Here is a 22,294-nt window from a genome sequence, read left to right as displayed (position 1 = left end):
GTTCCACACAAAGTCAGAGGAAAGTGCACACTTGTCTATGAATTTCAAAAGGGCTTCTTTCTATGCCCTAAAGAGGACTGTTCTTTTTTTCAAATATCTCAGGCCAAGCAAACTTTTGTTTAAAACTTCCCATTACCTAGGACTTTGTTAAAACCTGGACATTGCCCAGCATTGATGCTGCAGCCAGAAAACTGGATGAGCAGCTGCTTCCAGAGCTGCCCTGCTGCTGTCCCCCTGCCGGCACAGAGAGCTGCCAGCTCCCTTCCTGCTGGATGCCTGTGGTCTGTGATCTCCGTTCTGTCCAGCATCCTGGTTACCCAGCCTCAGGGAATAAAATGTGGTGCCACAGGGAGAGTTTGCTTTGTTTGTGTGTACCTCCGGAAGAATGAGGAAGGAAAGGGCTGTTGAAAATTGCCTCTCATTTTAGCACTACACAATATTGTCTTTGCAAGTTGATGAAAATCTCTTGACTTGAGTGATTCTTACTAGTCATAGAATATAAATTCATGATGCAATATTCCGTTTTTGCAAAGAGGAGTGAGAATAAGAGGACAGTACAGCCCTTCCACTTCTGCTGGACCAAAGAGAAAAACCCTTGCTTTTCCATACTGAAGTAGGAAACTGTTCCATAGCTTTTCTTTACTGAGGTAGGGAGCTTCCCTCCTTATTCAAATCTTCCACAGTCAGAGACAATGACGGTCCCTATTAACAGAGCTAGATGGAAGTTGGGTGTTTTGGTGGTGTGTATCTTGTAATTTTGCAGTTAATACCTTCAAGTGAAAATTGTGCCAAGGTTACTCTAACTGCTCATAACAAATTTTTTTCTCTGTGCAGATCTGAGAGTGAGCTACTGCTTTACCAAGTTTGAAGATGGGAAGTGTTCTGTGCCAAAGTCCCGAAACCACTCCAAACAAGAGTGTTGCTGTGCCCTGAAGGGGCAGGGATGGGGAGATCCCTGTGAGCTCTGCCCAGAGGAAGCAGATGGTGGGTTATTGACTAGCTTACCAAATGGCCTCTCTGAGCAGAAAGGAGATGGGGATTCTTATTAGAAGGAATTTAGAAAAATAGCTTTCTAAAAGTGTTTAACCCCAGTAATTGTCATAGGTCACTGTAAAGTAGATGCCATTGCAGTCTAAAAAACCACGTCCCTTGGATAGTCAGATATCAAACATATTTCTTCTTTGCTTATAGATTTGTTAGTGTTTAGGTGCTGGGTATTTTGCTATGGAGATACCACATACAAGAAGTGGAAAGCAGCAAGTAGGTCCTTGATAGGCTCTGAGTAGCAATTCCTGCAAGACAAAAATGGAATTCTTCTAATTGTAAATAGGTATAGGAAGAGGTGCCATAAACATGAAATCTAATTAAAATAAAACCCCAAACACTTAAACTGGATCTTCATCTGAATTTTGTTATTAAGAAAATGTAAATTTGCAATCTTATCTATGTGAATGACTTGCAAAAATAGCAGGGCATAACAAAATACAGGCCTTGAGGAAGGAAAGCCTGCCTGGACCATTGCTAAAGAAACACTTTCCTTTGTTAGTATCCTTTTTAAGCCTGAGTAACTCAACATCAAGCAACTCAACAGGGCTCTGTAGCATGGTGGTGCAATTTGCTGAGCAGACTTTAATTCGTGCTGACAAATGCGGTTAACAGCGTCACTGGTTTCAGCAATACATGATTGCAGCTCATTTCATTCATTAGTCATGTAGATTTTTTGCAGAAAATCCTCACAAAAGCTGAGGTTAGAAAAGAGAATTAGAAGTGCCAGTTGCAATATTCCTCCTAGGCCTATTGCCTGTGCATGTTTCATTCCATTGACACAGACCATGTGAACCAAAGTCAGTTGAAAAGCACAGCTTATGTTGCAGCATTTCCTTGAAATGTCAGCATATGTATTTTTCACAGTCCAAACTCTCCCAAAGGGTATCAAATCCCCTTTTATCATCTTTTTAAAAAGAAATAGCTTTAAGGTAGCCAAGTCTGGATTAAATTATGCCTTCTTCAGAAAATATAGCAAATTTTACTTTTGCAACAGAAAAAATGCAGTCACTACTACTGATATTTCTAAAATAGAAATGTTGCATTAGTTTGTTTCTTAAGGAAGTTAAATACTGCTAATTATTCGCAGGATTATGTACTTATGCATACAGGAGATCAGATGAAATGTAAAGCAAACATACAGGTTTTGCATGAATATAAGATGATAAGTTTATATATTGACATACTTTTTTTCTGGACCTGAACATGAGGAGGATGAACTGATAGCAGGGGTTCCAGGTAGTTTGTGCAGAATGCTGATTGCTAAGATAGAATTTAACATATGGTTTGATTTTTATGGGGTTTTTTTTCAGAGGCATTCAGACAGATTTGTCCATTTGGAATTGGCATCCTTGTTGGACCTGGTGATGCAAGGCTGGGTAAGTGCCTGAACTGCACAATGCCACTTTTACATCAGCGTCCCTTTTCCACCCATAAGCCATTCTCCATTTCAATTGAGAATAACACCTCTGCAACTATTTCCCAAAGCCATGAATTCTGGAAACTTCTGTACCTTTTATCTTCCCCAATTTTTCATACTGATTTCAAATTCCAGCTTGAATATTTCAAATATCAGAAATTAAACTTGTTTTAGAGCTAGGAAACTTATGTAGGATCTAGAGGACAGATCTAATGTCACGTAGCATACTTGTCTTTTCTTATACAATATGTGTAGCCTGTTTACAGTAAATGGTTTTAATCCTCCAGAAGTGCAAACCACAGTTTCCCAGATCCCTTCAGTACATTCTGTTCTCTCCCAAGACAAACAGCATTTCAGCCTTATTGGCAAAAGTTTGCATTTAAGGAGCACTGGATGACTACTGCTTTTCATATCTGCTGCTTTCCCTGTAGCCCCAGTCAGAGAGGTTTATATCTGATATTTAGAATCAGTTTCTTTTCTGCATTCTGAAAGCTGGCCTGCAAAACAAATTCTGTGCCCTAATCCTAATACGTCAGAATTTAAATATTAGTATTTTTTGTGATCTCAGAAATATTTCTTGCCAGAACACTTGTTCTTTGAGAGAAGTCTAAAAGCACATGAAGCCAGTTGCACTTACTGTGTTGTTTGTATTTCTGGTTAAGATGTGGATGAGTGCCTTGATCCTGATAACTGTAAATTTGGGCAGTGTATCAACACAGATGGCTCTTTCCGCTGTGAATGTCCATATGGTTACATCCTACAAGGAGCAGAATGTGTGGGTAAGTACAGCTCTTCCAGCTTCCATTTTAAAGATTCTCCTGAGTTGATAAGTTTGGCATTAAGGAGCAGTGGGGTAGTTTTATTCTAACATTTAGGGGTCTTCATTCCTGCTAGTGCTTAAAACCTGCCAGGGCAGGGCCAGAGCAATCTGCTCCAAGTTGCCCCTGCTCTGGCTGAGTGTTTAACCCAGATAGCCTCTAGCAATCCCAAGTTATTTTAGAACCAAGTCTTTGCTTCTAATTCAGTACTTTAAGTGAGTTCTTGCATTTTCTTTTTCTGGCTGTACATCAACAACATGGATTTTTTATCTTTTGGTTGTGTATAACCATGTATTCTTGCCTTGGTCTAACTACTTGCAGATACTGATGAATGTGCTGTTGGAAACCCATGTGGAAATGGAACTTGCAGGAATGTGATAGGAGGCTTTGAATGCACCTGTGTAGAAGGATTTGAGCCTGGGCCAATGATGACCTGTGAAGGTGAGACTCCTGTGTGCTAAGGACTGTTGTAGTAATTGTGTTCCCTGATTTTGAAAACAGCTGAGGCGAGTAAAGCAGCTTTTAAAATAAAATATGGACACGTGGAACAATACCTCTTTATCTGAAATGGGAAAATGGACTCCTCCTTCCTGTATTCACCTTGAACTGCAGTATGTTTCTCTGACTGGAGCTGGGGTGGACAGACTTTCAGGTGGTATCTACTAAGGGACTGCCCAGAGAGGAGTATATTGGGGTGCAGTCTGTTCAGAACAGTTCCCAGAAGTGCTGCTTATTGTATGTATGGATTTTGCCTACCTCCTTGAGTGAAGAGACTCACTGTGCATGATGAAGATAGGAAATGGGCTGCTTGAGTGAGTTAGGGAAGAAACAGAGAACAAACAGGAAAATACTAATACAGTACTCAACAATTACCATGGTACCCCTAGGTTGCATATTTTTCCTGCTTTGGTGTCTCATTTCAAAAATTAAAATTTGAAAATGCATGAAGAGAAGTAAGGAAGATCAGAGGTAAAAAAAAAAAAAAAGAATTTTTCAGTGTGGAAAATGTGGTTGAAGAGATGGATGATTTTATAAAGCCACGAGTGGTAAAGGTACCAAAAATAGAGGGACCATGTTAGACAAACAAAAGCAAATATTTTTATATGCATGGTACTTATTTAAGTTGTGGAACCCTTTGTTGCAGAATATTAGCAAGGCCACAAGTATAAATTGACCCAGAAAGAGATTTTACAAATTTGTGGGGGAATCCATCAGTGGAAATTAAGCTTGATAGTTTGGTTTTGGCTTTTGGCTGTGGAAGTCCTTAAACTGAGAGGCTGTATCAGGGGAAAGATCTCTGCATACATGGGATGAGGTTTCTAATATTCATCTCCTTCTGTTACAACCAGGGAGAGGAGAATGTCCTAGGACGTTCTGACACTGTCCTCTGGCTTGACACAGCTGTTCCTAAATTATCTGCCACAATCTATTTCTTTGCAAGCCCATGCAAAAGAATGCCTCTATTTTTGCATCAGATTGCAAATGCAAACTGTGTTTTTGAATACAGTTAGAGCTTCATTTGCTTCTCTGTAGAATTTGGGTAAAAGCTCAAATTGCAGAGGAGGAATTAGCTGAGTGCATAAACATCACTATATAATTGCTCAAGTAGTCCAGGCATTTTGTATGTAAATGTACTTCAAAATAATGTTTCAAGTAAGGATATTGTTTTATGGAATTCAGTTATGAAGAATCTGAATTAGTGCATGTAGAATTTAAATAACCAATAAAAAAAAAATCCCTGAACATAGGTGTAGAAAAGATACAGCTTTAGCTGAGCAAGTATTTTGGCAGCATAGATCTGGAAGTTATTTCCATTGGCTGCCTGTTGTTGAACTTATTGAAACTTCAGGTAGCTGTGCAAACATCCTGGTGTGTCTGGTGCCTGCTTCTCTACAGAAATCCATGAGGAGTAGAACCAAGGGTCCCCAGCTATTAAAATCTAGTCCTCAGTAAACTGGGATCTGTGGTATTGCCTGTACCTAAAGCCTGTGCACTCAAGTTTGCTGTGTTTTACACAAGTGTTTCCCTCCCCCCATGGTCTTTGTCCCCCCAAACCCAGATGTGAATGAGTGCATCCAGAACCCTCTGCTCTGCGCCTTCCGCTGCGTGAACACTTTTGGATCCTACGAGTGCAAGTGCCCTGGGGGGTACGTTCTGCGGGAGGACCGGAGAATGTGCAGAGGTAAAGCTCCTACCAGACTCTCACAGTTGTGAGAGAATGATTTCAGTTCCTGCAGGGGCAGGGCTCTGACTCACTGCACTATTGGGCCAGAGTTTTAATCCCAGGAAGTAACTGAGTCAGAAAGAATTTGGGATGAAATTCTATGGTTTGCATTATGCACTTGATTGTACTAGGCCTGTCCTGCCAGTAAATTTACACATCTGTCTAAAGTGAGGTCATATCAGATGATATGGTTTTGTCTTGCCCTAAAAATGGGCATTTGGGAGAAATCAATTTGCTCAAGGCTAGTATATTTTATGGTTGGTTGAGAACAATAAATGTATGTGTAGGGTTTGATTATGATAGAGATTCCAAAGTCAGAATTTACTATTGTGAATTTCCAGGATCATGTCTCTATATAATTAAGTCTAAACCTTGTGTTTTAGATCAGAATGAGTGTGAAGAAGGAATTCATGACTGTGACTCAAAACAGATGGAATGCAAAAACCTAATTGGCACCTATATGTGTATCTGTGGGCCTGGTTATCAGCGCAGACCAGACGGGGAAGGCTGTATAGGTAAGTGACACTGAAGTGTTGAAGCTCTTGAAATACACAGCTCCTCAGCACATCTAAAAATTAATGAAGTGTTAAGAAACTCAGGGGCAGAATTGCACAACTACTTCTGTAATGGATCTATTGGTGCTGTACACACTTGGTTTTGCTGTTCAGGTGTACGCATCTGTGGGTAGTAAGTAGAAAATCTGGGTGTGGGTGTCAGTTTGTACTGCTGCTGCTGACTACTCTGAGGGAAGAAGGTGAGGATTTGGGTTGGTTGCTGTAGGCTTGTTTATCTCTGCTAGCAGGAATGAGAGTAGATCTGAATTTTTTTTAAGCCTTGGAAGGCATTCAGAACTGCAGCTGTAACTATGAAAAATGTTGAAAACCAGTAAGGAATGCGGATATAATATATATATTATACTGCAGATATAATATATATAAAAATTGTGAGTTAGATGGCCATCTTTCCTCTGAAAATTGAATTAAAAGAACCTTTAAAATATAAGAAAAAGGAAAAAAAATTGAAGTTTAACCAGGCATAATGCACAGCATGAAAGCTCCATACCAGTCTCTTATCTACATCAATCTAATAATGGACTTTTGTCATAAATTTTCAAAAATGCAGATGAGAATGAGTGTCAGACCAAACCTGGGCTCTGTGAGAACGGCCGTTGTGTGAACACAGTGGGGAGTTACAGGTGTGAGTGCAACGAGGGATTCACGGTCAGCGACAGCCAGGACGAGTGCCTTGGTAAGTCCCAACCACCTGGATGAGCTGTCACTTGAATGGCTGCAATGAGGGCTGAAATTAAACTTACAAATGTATGGTGAGAAAACACACTCTTGAATTTACATGCCTTTGGGAAGGGGCCCTGGTATGCAGGTTCCTTCTTCCCATGCTCACCATATCCTTGCCTTGGTCAGTCCAGCTGGGGTGACTTGCTGTGAAAGCTGAGTGTTCCATGGTTTCAGTCAGCCAGGAGCTGCTCTGACATTTCTTTGATTTTCAGCCAGTCCTTTTTCTCTAGGTTCAAACAGAAACATACATTTTATTAAGCATATTGTAACTTCTTGCCTTCCACCTTTTGCTGAATTTCTTGTCTTTGTTTCCCTTAGATGTCATTCTCTCGTTCTTACTGCTGGTAGTCTTTCACTCTCAGTTCTGCAGTCTCAGGGTGAAGTATGCCCTTTCTCTTACATTTCTGACTAAATTCCCAACATCTCTTGACCCTCTGGGATTTACCATTAGGATTCTCTGTGATGCACAATTTGTTTTCCAGACAACAGGGAGGGCTACTGCTTCACTGAAGTCTTACAAAGTATGTGCCAAATCGGCTCGAGCAACAGGAACGCTGTCACCAAGTCAGAGTGCTGCTGTGATGGTGGCCGAGGCTGGGGGCAGAACTGTGAGGTCTGTCCCTTCCCAGGCACCGTGGCCTTCAAGAAGCTTTGCCCTCATGGCCGGGGATACACATCCAGTGGAGCAGGTACTTTTCATTAAATGATCTCTTAGACAATGCTAAATTAGGTGATAAATTATAAACTCTCTTTTTGCATATTCAAACACTGTAATGTCCTAAATGTTTTGAGTATGAGCTGAAATTTTCTGAGATTTTTCGTGTTGACTGAGTATAGTCCCTTGGGAGGATGGTGCACAGCCAAATGCCCTGGATGATGAGGCATCCACCCCATCTTGGCAGATACTTGCTTTATGTCCTGGTTGACTGACATGCACTCAAATGGGAATTTGCATCTCACATTTGAGTGTGTTGCAGGCACATGTTGAGAGCTGTTTGTTTACATGAGGGCAAAGGGATGTTTGATTTGTGAAGGCTGATACATGATCAGCTTCAGTTGTTCCCTTCCACTTACAGCTTGTTCACTGCGTAAGAAAGTTAAATTAATGCTCCATTCCGTGTTTTTCCACTTACTATTTCTCCTTAAATCTGTGCAATATTTCACTATTTTATGTAGTTATTTTATGTATGGTGTGGGTTTCTCTGTGTCAGGTCACAAGAACCTATTGAAGCTGCACAAAATCAGTTTTGTTCCATTGAGAGCTAACCCTTGTTTAATTGCAGATATTGATGAGTGCAAGGTTATTCACGACGTCTGCCGCAATGGGGAGTGCATCAATGAGAGGGGAACTTACCATTGTCTTTGCAATCTGGGCTATACTACAGATGTCACTGGCACTCTTTGCATTGGTAGGTTTTACATTGTGGTGTTTGTATATAAAGTTTATTACTAAGAGAGGACTTGAAATAGAAAGCTTCTGAAAAATGAGAAAATAAAATGTCACTTGTTAATGCTTTGGATTTCCTTCTGATCTATCCTGAACATTTTGTAAAACATTATGACAAATCTTGATTGCCAGCACTGAGGTATCTGGTTTTGCTTCTTGTAGATCTGAATGAATGCAATGAGTCTCCAAAACCTTGCAATTTCATCTGCAAAAACACAGAGGGGAGCTACCAGTGTTCATGTCCAAAGGGATACATCCTGCAAGAAGATGGGAGAAGCTGCAAAGGTAAAAATCAAGAAAAGAATTTACTGCAGAAACTGCGTTTCTCAGGCAAAAATAATTGCAAGGACATTTAAATGATGCAAATCTGTCTCCTTGATTCATGTGAGTATTTCCACTAGAGACAGTGGGAGTGGCTTGCACAGGATGGAGCTGGTATTTCAGTTAACTCCTTTTTAATTTGGATGAACAACAGATGGATGGGAATTTTTGCAGGTTGATGGCAGCTGATCTTCAAAAGATTTTGTAATTAATAATATATAGGATTGTTCTCATTTTGGTAAGCTTGTTGGTTTAAGCCATATCATTCAATGATAAGTGAATCTTATTGGATGCAAAGGTGGTTTGCAGTACATTGCCCAGCATCAACAGAACTTTTACCATTGCTTTTGCAGCATGCTGGATAAGGCACAGCAGTGCAGGAGAGATTTTGGAGTATTCTTTAGAATTCCATACATTTATGTGTCTTGGTAACTAAGATTTGATTAAAACCACACAAATTAGAGCAGCAATTCCAAATTTGGCATGCAGAATGACAGTGTACTTTGTTGTTAGCATTTCAATATTTCTTTTGGAGTAATAGTGTGCTTCAGTGCAAGGCCATTTTCCAGTCTGCCACATCTCATGAAGATGGTAACTTCCATTTATTGGCTGAGCAGACATTTATTACATCACAGAAACTTTCAGACACATGGGAGTGGTGTCTGCAGTTCAGTGTTAGCATGGACACTGTGTAGCTCCAAAGTCCCATTCCTTAAATGTGGGGCTTCATGTAAGAGGAATTGGAAGCCAGTGTGATTTATTTGTAATCACTTATTTCTGAGTCCAGGGAATATAATTGAAAGATGTTTTCTTCTTTTTTTTTAGATCTTGATGAATGTGCAACAAAGCAGCACAACTGCCAGTTCCTTTGTGTCAACACTATTGGGGGATTCACTTGCAAATGTCCTCCTGGATTTACTCAGCACCATACAGCCTGCATTGGTAGGTGGTATAGGAAGGTAGACATAGATTTGGGATTTATTATTGACCCTTACTCCAGAAGCAAAGTAGCAAGGAGGTAAAATCATCTTCCTGAGGAATCAAATGGAAACATAAGCCAGATTCTGATCCTATTCCCACCAGAGATGCAAAGAGGCCCCTTCCTCCTACCTTCCCTTGCTTTCATAATCTGTCTTTGAATTTTGCACTTGCAAGAACCAGCCAGTACAAACACCACTTTTTAATTCTTGCCTTACCCTTTCTTAGGCATTGAGCAAAATTAGTTCTATTTTTCTTTTTGTAGCTCATTGAGATCATGTCAAGGCTTCTTGAAACAGCTATGAAAAATACATTTCTGCAGTTGTCCTCTGATCGTATACCCATTGGGTACATGGAAATGTTAAAGTAAACTGCTTCCTCCTGCAAAACACACTTTCTTCTCTGCAAGCTGGATACTGTTTCTGTGTCAGTTTGATGACCCAATGGTATTGGTGTGAATTTGCAGGTGTTTGGAGACCAAACCATCAAACTTCATATTTTAGTCAAGAAAATAAAGTTTCCCTTCCAATTACTTTTGTGTTTCCAAATTCAAAAGAAGGCAGTGTAAACTGTCCTGTAATGCAAAGTGAAAACCTGGGAGGGCAGTGGGACACCTGTGTTACTGATGTGCCTTTACCTCCTGCCACAACCCCTCAATCATTAGCATGGCCAAAACATCAGCTTTGAAATGACAGCTACAAACTAACACTGAGCTTTGCTTTCCCCCAGACAACAACGAGTGTGCTACTGAGATCAATCTTTGTGGGGCAAAGGGCATTTGCCAGAATACCCCAGGAAGTTTTGTTTGTGAGTGTCAACGTGGCTTCTCACTTGATCAAACTGGGCAGAGCTGTGAAGGTGGGTACAACACAGTGCATTTAACTTGGCCTTCTCTTGCTTCCTTAATCTTGTTTCAGCCATAATGTCACCCAAGGAGTAAGCACCAAAATCTGCAGGAGCAAGCATGTGGAGGTTGAAGTGAGGGGGGAGTACAGAAATTTAGCAACAAGGCAGTATTTCTCTTCATGGGCCAGAAAAAAAATGGATATACTGTGGGATTCTAAAGAGCTGGACAGATATTTTCTGAGGAGACGTAGCCTGGAATGTTTTAGTTTAAGTGTCATAAGTTCAGTGAACTTCTTTTGAATCCTGCATGGGTTTCTGAGGGATTCAAGGACGGGAAGTCTTGCATCTCCAAGGTGACCTGCTAAAGAGAGAGTTCAAGGGCTGTAGACTTATTCCTCTGGGTCCTTGGAGCCTTCTCCTGGGACAGAGTTTGGGTTGTTTGAAAAGAGGTATCCTGGGATTTTTGGGTTGGATGCCCGGATAAAAGCAAGGGTCTGTCTGCTGTGGAGCTGGGACCCTTAAGCATTAGGGATCCCATATACAAATGGCTTTCTCCTGTCTGCTCCACAGCAGAATGCAAAAACTGAAAATTTTTGCTGAATGTGAGTGCTTTCCATGGTTTTCAGCCCTATATTACTTGCTGTGGAGCCACAAATCCAAACTTGAAAGGCCCATAGTGGTCAAGTTTTTGGAAGATCATGAAATATATTATATATATCTATGATAAATGAATATATATGATTATTTGTAACATATTTTCCAAATACAGCATAATTTGAGCTTCTCTCCCAAAACTCAGAGTGTGTTTCACCCTTTTAGATGTTGATGAATGTGATGGTAACCATCGGTGTCAGCATGGCTGCCAAAATATAATTGGAGGATACAGATGCAGCTGCCCACAAGGATATCTCCAGCATTACCAGTGGAACCAATGTGTTGGTAAGTCACTTCTGTTAATTCATACATTAAAATGCATGTTACTTTAGTTGGCAGCAAGAAGTGAAGGGCAATGGTGCAGTTTGCCATACTTTCTTTTGTGATTATAATTTGCTAAGTTCAGCAGAGTTTCATTACAAGTGTGGTCTCCTGTGAAGGCAGAGTGGATACGAAGCACACAGTAACTCAGGGCCTGGTTCAAGAAGTGTTTAAGCACAAAGCTCTCCTTGAGGGTGCTAGAGGCTGTATTGACTTTGAGGAAACATGTTGCTCATGTATTTTGTGATCTAAACAAAGGAAGTCTTACTCAGCTCTGCAATGGTTTCTGCTTAGACAAAGGTCCTGTCTAAGAGTGGATGGTGGATTGAGCCTGGAACTCTCAGAACTACAACTTTGGATTGTTAAATCATAAAATTCAGCTTCTGGCTCCAAGAATCTCAAATTGCATTAAAATCCTACTTGATCTGTGCTTTTGTCTTTCTTACAACAGTTACAGGAAGGCTGCTGTGTTTAAGTCCCTCTGTACAGCACTAACAATTTGTTATATTTGAGCAAACCTGCACCTGCAGCTGTCTGTCTAGAGGTGCTTCCTTGAAGCTTTGGGATACAGTTTAGAGTGAGAGCTTACAGGACAATTCTGGTTATCATTAACAAATGCTAGTGCTCATAAGTTTATGTTCATAAGTAAATACACTGGTGAATTAAATGCCTCTTTCTTCTGGCTAAACTTTGTCGCTATACCAAGTCTCTGAACCCTCATATACGAGGCTGCCTGTGCAGCAGTGATGGGAAAAGCCTCTGTTTCAGCAGTGTAGTATGCAGCATATTCAAACAAAAGAAACAGCAATCATTTTTTCTCTAGTGACAGTTATGTGCAGTTTCCATCACATTTAATGGGCTTCATGGAAGCTAGTCTTGTGTGGATACCCAGAGATGTGTTTGATGATCTCTTTGAGAACAAAGAGCTTTATAAGTTTTTGTTTGGCTTTCTTTGTGCTCAAAAAGATAGAAATGCTTTACCTTGTTATCACTGTGGTTCTCCAGGGAGGTCTCTGCTTTTAATTGTGCTTATCAAACCTCCTGACATTATATGCAGACCTTGCTGTGGCATTTGCTTTGCTCTAGCACTCTATCCCCTGTAACACAGAAGAAACACAAACATGTGGGGGTTTTGAATGTTAATTCAATTAGCAGAGTTTAGGGTTAAATTAGAATTTAATCTGTAGGAGGATAAAAATCCCCCAAGAAACCAGCACTGTCATGTCTGGCTGCTGGAGGACACTGCAGAATCTGAAGAAGTGCAGTGCTGAGTTTTGTGAAACATCTTGGCTGTTTCCAGGTGTTCCTGGGTGAAAACATTTAACTAAGTGTATTTCCAAGCCAGGTGTACACTGCTATTCCAGCTTTTGAGGCCATTGACTACTGTTTAGATTTATACAGGGAATACCAGTTTCAAAATGCACAAGCACTGGGTATTTGCCCCACTGAAAGAAAGGTGCCAGCCTTGGCACCAAAAATATTGGTCCACCAGAAAATTCACCAGGGAAAATTCTTGAGGGCCACACCTGGGGCAAGCCTCAGCCAGTACTTTACCTTCTTGGATATGGGGCAGTCCAGGCAGAAATCCAAGGCTTCAGGAAAGGATGTTTGGGTCCCTGTGTCCTCGTGGCATTTCTCCTTCCTGCTGAATCTGAGCATGACAGAGCTGTGTGTTACAGAGCACAGGAGAGCAAGGCTGGTGCCTGACAGCACAGCTTGTGCAGTCTGAGGGTCCCAAAACTTTTTCTTTTTCTTCATATTTTTTTTCTTCAGACACTCACCCAAATATGGGAATTAATCTCACTAGTGTCCCCTTTCTTGCCACTGTGGAGCATGGTGAAGTGAACATATCTGCTCTTGGTGCAGTAGCTTCCTGTGGCCCAAACAAGCATTTATGATGTTGGTATAGTTGCTCTGAGGTGTGAGAAACACTGAAGCATCTCTCTGAGTTAATGGCAAACCCTTACAGGCTTTGGGAACACAGGATTCAGCCCCAGGTTTTAACACATTGTGGTCTCTGCATGTTCACATTGTACTGTCTGTAACTGGATATCCTTAAGATACTTATCTGGATCTCCTGGGTGTACCACAGGGGAAGAATCCATGTGCTGGGTTTTTCCGTGACAATTCCTTCATATTCCTTGGCAATCCCAACTCTGCAAACAGTTTGTGTCTTTTTTAGCCTATTTAATGAATCGTTCAGGGATTTTTTATGTTGCTGCAACACATTTAGATAATCACTGAAGAATGCTTTGGTTCCTCCCATGTCTTGTGCTGTCTGTGACTGCATCCCCTGCCCAGGCACTTCCACAGTACACCACATTGTGAATCAGGCTGCAAGAAGCAAAGACATTGCTTTTAAACAAAGAACAAAGAGCCACATTGTTTGGAAAAAGACAATAATGCTCTGACTTATTACTTATTCTCCTGTAACCTGGATGTTTGAAGTCAGAGATGCTGCTCTGTACTTCCCAAATGGAGTTTCTTATGTGTGCACACCCACAGTGTACATATGCATTTATCACAGAAAATGGAGAACAATAATATTCAGAACTTTTTGGAGCAATTTGCCACATCAGACATCAAAAATCAGACCAGCTTCATTTCAAAAAGTAGCCATTTTCAGTAAATAAGTGACCTGAAGTGACCTGAAACTCCTACAGTGCCACCCTTAGAAAGTTTGGAAAAGGACTGGTTCAGAATATAGGAGTCTTTTGTATCTATAGCTGCTTTTATTTTTACTTTACTACTTCCTGTATCTTACCTATGTCTAATATTTAAATGTAAGTGTGTAGGGAGGTATTTTCAATCCCTGGAAAAAGTGTCAGAGCTTGATTCCTTACTCTTCCTTTAATGTTGAATAGCACTATGAACAAGGGATTACTTGACCAGATTTTTGGCTGTACAAAGTTTTATCCTTCTCAGTTATTTCTGTAAAAAAAGCTGTCTTTGTTTCGCTGCTCTCCAGAGCATGACCTGACATGGCATGAAATATCTTCTGTAGAGCAGCCCCAGTGTTGCTGTTGTGTGCTTGTAGTCATCTCCCAGGGAGCACTGCCCAGCCAAGAGGACGGACAAGCCCCGTTTCTGTGTCCACCTGAGGTGGCAGCACATTCGGCCAAGCACCACCTGTACAAGGGGTAGGCTGGACTGTACCTGGGTACAAGTTAACATGGTATATTCTGCTTCTTTTCCAGATGAAAACGAATGTCTCAGTGCACACATTTGTGGAGGAGCATCCTGCCACAATACTTTGGGAAGCTATAAATGTATGTGCCCTACTGGATTTCAGTATGAGCAGTTTAGTGGAGGTTGCCAAGATATCAATGAATGCGGTTCTGCACAAGCCCCATGCAGTTATGGCTGTTCAAACACTGAAGGTGGCTACGTCTGTGGCTGTCCACCTGGTTACTTCAGAATAGGACAAGGGTAAGGGATTCTCATTTTAAACTCACAGATACCAAGGGGACGTGGTCCACTCCTTTCTTAGCAGTGTGGAGCAGCAGAACCAGGGGGATTGTCAGCAATTAACGAGGGATAGGATTGGGAAGGTGCTCAAAAGCTGGATGCACCTACTGATTTTGGAGATTGGAGAGGGGAGGGGAGGGTGGGGAAAGGTAACCATGGAAAGGGAGGGGTTTAATGCTTGAAATTTGGTCAGGGCTACAAGGTTCAATCCTCTATTGTAAACTACTGCTTTCACCTCTCCTGCACACCCCAGCAGTCTGCTGCCAAGTCCTCTGAGCTTGGCACTTGGGAGTTCATACTCCTTGTTGTGATTCACTTGTCTTCTTAAAGAAGAACAAAACAAACATTAATAATAACACCCCCTACCAGCTGCAAAAAGAAATTACATTATATAAGAGGTTTCACCTGCTGGTTGGAATAACAGCTCTGCATGCTCTTAGGTGCTTGTATGTTCCATATTCTTCTGTGTTTCAAATTAATATTTTTTTAAGAAATGTCTACTTTATCAATAAAACAAATTTTCCCTCCCTGGGCGTGTTAGGGCTGTACATCGTATAGGACCAAACAACCCAATGGAAAGCAGAAAGATTGTGGTTTAAAGTTTGTAAGTGACTAAAAGCTTTGGGATGCATTATGAAAGACCTCACTCTCCAGACTTTTCAGCAGTTGTTGAAAATTGGTCTCTTTAAATGTGTTCCAGGCTGGATAACAGAAATTGCTAACAACAACTCAGAGCTTAAGCCTGTGTTTTTAAGACTGTTAAATATTGGCAGGTCTCTCTTGGGCAAAAACACATGAAGGCAGATTCTTGAATAAAGAGTGGCCTCATTGTGATTCAGTGAGAATTTTGTCTGTTGACTTTAGCAGAAATTTTTCCTAGGAAATGAATGCAACATGATTGCTTAATTATTTGTACTTACAGTCCCCCAAATGCAGCTTTTGATAAGATCTGTGTCTCGCTGGAGTTAATTTTGAATTTCTTCCTTCCTCAGACACTGTGTTTCTGGAGTGGGGCTAGGCAGAGGTCAAGGACAAGAGCTTTCACTCAGTGGAGAAGTAGATGACAACTCCCTCTCTCCAGAAGCTTGTTATGAATGTAAAATCAATGGCTACCCCAAGAGAGGAAGGAAGCGCAGGAGCACTAATGAAACTGCAAGTGAAGCAGAGGTAATTGACCCTTTCTGGGGGGAAAGAGTTTGTGGCTCTCTTGTGAGAGCTGGACTCAGAAGGATGTGTGCCAAGAGACAATCCCTCAGGGAAAATCTACACCCTAAAGTAGACCAAAGCTGGATTTGGATATCAGGTAGTGTTTTTGTCTCAGAAGTGATATAGAGCTTCCCTTGCTTTCCAAATGAAAATGTTTCAGCTTGTGCTGCTGTCTGAAATATTACCACCCAGTCAGAGGTGAAGGGTGAGGCTGCTTTTCCAGCACTCAGCTGCACCTGCAGGCTGCCCTGGCTCCACACTTAACCCACATGATTCTTGCAAAGCCGAAAATCCCCATTGAAATGCTGTGGCTCCCTCACAGACCCTGCTCTCCTTCACAGCTGTTCTCTCAGCCTGTGGCTCCCCTGGCAGAGAGGAGGAACGTGCCTTGTTTGCTCTCTTTGCAGGAGGCTGGTCACAGGCTCCCAGCATGCAGGGGCTTCACCTGTCAGGCAGCAGGGCACGTGCACAGAAACTTCCAGTGCATGCTCGGGCTCCTCTAACCCACACAGCAGTGCTGACAAGCTCTGTACTTCATCCTGAGGAGTCCTAGGCCCATAAGAGTGGATTTGACAGAGGATGTTACAGAACCTCCTTTTAAAAATTGTCTAATTAGTAATTAATAACCTGGGCAAGAAATACACACAGGCACGTGTGAAATGCTCTCTGACAAAGCCAACTGACTGACATCCTTTGTTCTTGTGCAGGATCAGCAAGAGCTGGAGCCACCGATCAGTCTCGCCAGCTGGGACATTGAGAAAGCAGCGATCTTCTCCATCAACATCTCGGATCTCAGTAACAAAGATCGCATCCTGGAGCTGCTCCCTGCCCTCACAACACTGACAAACCACAACCGATACTTAATTGACTCGGGAAATGAAGATGGTTTCTTTAGAATCAATAAGAAGGACGGGATAAGTTACCTTCATTTCACAAAGAAGAAGCCAGTGCCTGGAAATTATTCATTACAAATCAGTAGTATTCCACTCTATAAAAAGAAGGAACTTAACCAGCTTGAAGCGAAACATGACAAAGACTACCTCAGTGGTGAGCTGGGAGATAACCTGAAAATGAAAATTCAGATATTGCTTCATTAATTCATCAACCAAAGACCAAATAATTAAACCAAAGATAGATAGGTAGGACTGAATATTCCTCCCAATCAGATTCTCCATATCTTAGGTACAATCTTACATGAGTACATTTGTATGAACAAGCACTATTGTATTATTACATAAACAAGGTACAGGATGAATACATGAGCTCAAAACTACCACTTTCTCAGGCTTTTATGTGTAACTGAGCTACCTTGATATGTTGAATCTTGAAAACTGGGACTTTTATCATTGGAAGTTGGCCACTGATGCTGAGACACATCATCATTTCAGCAGAGGTACAAGAATGTGCTTTCAACTGATGGACAGCTCTATTTTTGTAATTCTTAAACTTTGCTTCTCCAACTACAACTTACTAGGTCAGCCATTTATGATATCCATTTGGTGCTAGTAAATTTTCAACCTAGATTTATAAATGCACTGTAATATTTACACAACTTAGAAGCCAAAATTGCCATTATTCAGTCTAAATACTTCAATCAACCAAAGTTAGCTCAGTAGTTTATCTCAGTTATGCCTATAATACATTACATGTAAATTAAGTGTGTGTATACTGTAATCATGCTATTTTTATCAATGAAGCATTTGTAAACTAGATTAATAATACCCTTAATGTGAGGGTTTGTAATGGTGCTTATAAGACCAACTACTTGTTAACTGTATACACAAACCTGATGATAAAGTTTCTGTGACTTGCCAAAATGCACTGAGGTCAGTAGGGACCATTAAACATTCTCAAAAGTCAGATGACAATCAGTGCCATCCTACACCATGACATATTGTAACATGTCAAGAGTACCCATAGCCATTCATATCAACAAGGGTTCAATGTCATAAATGTCACAATAAAACAGTTTTTTTTTTTAGTTTATTCTGTGGCCTTGTGTTTTTGCTAAAAGTGTGATAAGCTGCATTCTTTATACTTCAGGCGTTGTCAGTAGGGTTGTCTTTGTATCTGTCTGTGTGTCCAGGTGATTTCTCCTTGAGGGAGCTGCTGCTGTTCATTCTTCGTGCAGAGAAAGAACAGAAGAAGTACAAAAACCTTCACCAATCTAAACAGCAGTGGACCTCTCTCAAGTTACTGTGTGGTTGCAGAAAGGAAGCGAGAACATTTCCAATGACTTGACCTGAGTAGTCCGGTCAAAAAGTAATCTGATAGCCAAAACATGCAGAAGTGGATGTTAAATCATTATACAGAAAACACAGTTAAGGTTGAAAAAACCTACTATTGTTTGCTAAAACTGCCTTAAGATATTCCTTTCTTTTACCCCCACTTCAACAGTTACTGTCATGTAACCCAAGATTGATAACAGAGGAATAATCCAATACCAGAAACCACCACAAGCTTTAGATGGGTTTTAATATCAAGTGAATTATTCAGTGATGTGGGTGTACTTGTATATGCAAATGCCATGGTGTATCTTTTAGCAGCAGTGGCAGAACATTGTACTGAGGTGTGATGCTATAAAATCTGGAAGAAAGAAGCACTGAAACTGCTGCTGGGACAGCACTGTAGTTGATAGAGGGAACATATATTGAGCTATAAAAGCTTTGGAAGGGAAGTGTACTCCTATAATTCACCCCAAATTGTATTATTGCTCTCTGTGATTTCTTCTGCATAACAAATATAACTATATAAAAAGTAAGAAGTAAGCTTGTGCACAGGATTACTTTGATATTTTTAATAGACCATGTCTGGATTTTATTTATTAGTGTGCCAAAATGTTGAACAGTGTATTTTTTCCATATGTTGCATAACTCTGGCGAGATATAATCAGAACTTTACAGTTGTAAATAGCACTCCTATATCAGCAGCTTGGGAATGATTTTTAGTGCCAGTGTGCATGACTGTATAGTTTATAGGTAAGTGTACCATTTAAGTATTTTTTCTCAGCCCCTAAACACTGAGGGGAACTGAGAAGGACGATTTCAGAAAGACCTGTCAGGAGTCTATCCAGTAGACTTTGTTTACATTTAAGCTCCATGTAACACCTTATGATGCCAAAGGTTCTTTGACTGTGTTCCAGCAGCCCCAGTGTTGCCCACACCGTTCTGCAAATTGCCTTTGCTATGCTTCAGAAACAAGAAATCTTGTCAGTAGCTCTTTTAGTCATTTAAAAATGGAAAACCCAGATGTGCTGTACCAATCTGCACATAAAAATTCACTTTTTTTGTACATTATTCATCTGTCTCTTTGCAGCAATGTCCTTTAACTGATATATAATTTTTGTGTCTTGCTTTTAGTTTGCTGTATGTGTACGATCATTTCCGTTAGTTTGAATATTTGCAGCTCCCTTGGTGTCTCAGTGAAGCACAAAGGTTGCACAATAACATTGCATGCAACCTGCAATTAAAAAGTGGTTTGTAACTTGCAGTGTGATTTTGAAATTATCTGCTGTATTTCATTTGATAGTGGATGACTCTAAGCACTAGACAGACTGAAGTAGAAGTTTTTCTAAATGTGTATCCTTTTGCAATTAAAGGATATTTTTCAAATTCAAGGAAATAACAAAATGCTTAATTGCTTGAAATAAGTGTGGCTGCCCTCCACTGCGATTGTGCATATGACTCTGCATAGATGATTGCATGGATAATAAACCTAATTTTTGGTTAACAGGATTTAACAAAGATGGCTTGTTACTGTACACAGCAAATCATTCTCTTATTGTGTGTTGTAACAGTATCTTGTAAACTTGACAGCCCACGTGTATTTTGGCAGAACACCACTGTTTCCACAGTCTCTCTTTTAAGCTGACTTTCAAAGAACCCCAAGTATTTGCTTTCTTATGGCAGGTCTTGAAGGGTCATACTCAGGTTTTCTCTAAGATAAATATTCTATGCTGTGATTCAAGTTCAGCTTTGTGCTTTGGAAGAGCTAATCAGGTCAAGACTCCTCAGCACAGACAGGCCTGAGCTGTTTGGAGAGCAAGAGGCCACAGTTCATGTCCAGCAGCTGCCTGTGCCTTCCTGGCCCAAGCTGGGCACTGCCAGTCCCTGCCAGCAGCACCACAACAGGTAAGAGCATCACAAGGCATCAAACCTGCTGCTCTAGGCCAAGCTGGAGGTGGTGGTGGTGGCATTGCAAAAGCTTTCTCACCACTTTTAAAAATTGATGTTGGCTGTGAGGGAATGGCCACTTGAGCCATTAAAGCCTCACAGTATTCTTGTGGACCTGATGGTCTCTGCCCAAATTAGCGAGGTTAACAGCCTATGTTGTGCTGCTACTTTCTGAGTAGGCACCAGATGAAGAGGAGAGAGCTTCTCACTTCACTGTGATGAGAAAATCTTGTCTTTTCAGTTACAGAAGGGAAGCCAGAGTTCAACGTTGGATGAGGCTGGAGCTGCAGGAGCTGTGCACCCCTCTCAGTGCTCCCCAGCTGCACTGTGCCAGGTAGGACAGGAGCTAATGGGACACACCAGCTTCAAAAAACTGGGACATCTGAACCCAGGATCTTGTCTACTTCAGTCTCTCCCCAGAGCAAATCTTGCAGCTTTTCTGCTTGCAGGAGTGGCCGGGAGCTAAGGCCAAGATATGATGTACACCAGATTAATCCAGTAAATCCAGGTTGGCAGTGTCCTACCAGAGTAGTTGCCCAGAGTAAGCCCTCGTGTTATCACAATCTTGGCAGACTAGCACTTTGCTAAAACCCTTGTGTTCAGAAAATCCCAGAGCTTCTAGTTCTTGCTTGTGGCCTGAGCATGTTGGATGCCTACGGAGACCTGTGCAGCTCCTGTAATTACACAGAGCTGCCTGGAGAGCTCTGTGTGCAAACCCCATTGGCACCTCAGGTCTGGAATGTCACATTAACCTGTGAGATCGTGCCAGTTCGGGATGCTGTGAAAACTTAGGACAGGGCAAGCAGTCAGTGTGTGATCTGGGGCAAAATATGCCATCATTTACACCAATGAAAATGTGAACGAATGTGTAGAGGTTGCAGTAGGACAAGAGGGAAAGAAATAGGGAGAGGGTAGAATGCTGCAGTAATTCAATGGCCCAAAGTGCTCCAATGCATGTTCTGTTTCACTCACATGTGCTGGTCCTGCACAAGCCCTGGTGCTTTGTGCTTCTGAGTTGTCCCTTGCAGATCCCCAGGCAGGTGCTGCAGGGAGCAGCAGCTGTCCCCACAGAGCAGGACATGCCCAGGCTGCTCTCAGAGCAGGCAGAGGCACTGCTGGTGCCAGGCTGGTGGAGGTGGTCCCCATTCACCAAGCCTGGTGCTGCTCTTGGAGACTTTGAAATCCGATCCCTCAGGAGAAGGCTGTGTGCTCTGGTTTGCCTGAAGATGAGACCCTCTTTCTGTGCAGCAAAAATGTTGAAGATGTTGATGACTTCAGCTCTGACAAATTCCAACTATCTGCTTCTGCTGTCCTTAGAACTTGCCAAATATTTCACACCCTCATAACAAATGCTTTTGAGGAATATCATGCCCAAGCCAATTTCTCAGTTATGAGCTTCCCATTGAGTTCAGGAGAGGAACCTTGGGGCCAGAGAGGTCAACAAAGTGTTTATTTTTGTATTTTGGGCTCTCCTTTCTATTTCTACTGTGCCATGTGACAGGAAGTGTCTGTGGAGGCCCAGGCTGCCTGACCAGTGGGAGTGTGCTGGCAAAGCTGGGCAGCTGCCCTGTGCTGGTGCCAGCCTGTCCAGTGTGTGACACGGCTGCTTGTTGGTGTGCAGCCGAGTCCTCAGCCTGCTTAGACACGTGCCCATATGTGCACACAGGAATGTAGGTGGTTTTGTCTGAAGAGTCTAGATCGATACTGTATCACAGGCCAAAGTGATTCTGTGATAAATCTTTGTTAAGTACAAGGAAGGGCTTTTCCCCTTTCTTGGGCTGGACCTTTCCCTTGCACGTGGCAGCAGTGCTGGCCCAGCCTCTCCCTGGCTTGGCTCTCACATCTGCAGGTTTGTTTGTTTATGAGCTTCTCTATGGCTCCCAGGGCTGTAGGATGTTCCTCGCTACACCCTTGTGAGGTTGGGATGTGTTTGTCATCCTTGTTTTACAGGACAAGAACTGAGAACCAGATGTTTTGGTTTGGGAGAGCTCACAGGCAATGGCCATTCTGCCAGGAGTAACTCCGAAATACTGAGGTGTCCCTGGAGAGGAGGACAAGAAGCCACAGGGGCTCATCAGCC

At 41.7% G+C, this 22,294-nt stretch overlaps 1 protein-coding gene across 2 annotated transcripts in view; it reads left to right on the top strand.

The window, feature by feature from the left end:
• FBN1 (fibrillin 1) overlaps positions 1 to 18,028 on the top strand; it is a 143,653-nt gene extending 125,625 nt beyond the window's left edge. For both annotated transcript variants that reach the window (XM_066558504.1, XM_066558503.1), the window contains 16 exons: positions 835 to 984; positions 2,358 to 2,423; positions 3,127 to 3,243; positions 3,604 to 3,723; positions 5,342 to 5,464; positions 5,890 to 6,021; positions 6,629 to 6,754; positions 7,284 to 7,490; positions 8,085 to 8,210; positions 8,411 to 8,533; positions 9,395 to 9,511; positions 10,277 to 10,405; positions 11,213 to 11,332; positions 14,566 to 14,797; positions 15,829 to 16,003; positions 16,750 to 18,028. In XM_066558504.1, the coding sequence (XP_066414601.1) occupies positions 835 to 984; positions 2,358 to 2,423; positions 3,127 to 3,243; positions 3,604 to 3,723; positions 5,342 to 5,464; positions 5,890 to 6,021; positions 6,629 to 6,754; positions 7,284 to 7,490; positions 8,085 to 8,210; positions 8,411 to 8,533; positions 9,395 to 9,511; positions 10,277 to 10,405; positions 11,213 to 11,332; positions 14,566 to 14,797; positions 15,829 to 16,003; positions 16,750 to 17,139 (2,453 nt within the window). In that variant the 3' untranslated portion in view covers positions 17,140 to 18,028. The remainder of the gene's footprint in view (positions 1 to 834; positions 985 to 2,357; positions 2,424 to 3,126; positions 3,244 to 3,603; positions 3,724 to 5,341; positions 5,465 to 5,889; positions 6,022 to 6,628; positions 6,755 to 7,283; positions 7,491 to 8,084; positions 8,211 to 8,410; positions 8,534 to 9,394; positions 9,512 to 10,276; positions 10,406 to 11,212; positions 11,333 to 14,565; positions 14,798 to 15,828; positions 16,004 to 16,749) is intronic.
• The last annotated feature ends 4,266 nt before the right edge of the window (positions 18,029 to 22,294 follow it).

The sequence above is a fragment of the Molothrus aeneus genome, chromosome 13 (assembly GCF_037042795.1).
Source record: "Molothrus aeneus isolate 106 chromosome 13, BPBGC_Maene_1.0, whole genome shotgun sequence".
Taxonomy (NCBI): Eukaryota; Metazoa; Chordata; class Aves; order Passeriformes; family Icteridae; genus Molothrus; species Molothrus aeneus.
The sequence above is the reverse complement of the archived record's forward strand: the minus strand, read 5'-3'. Positions and strand labels throughout refer to the sequence as shown.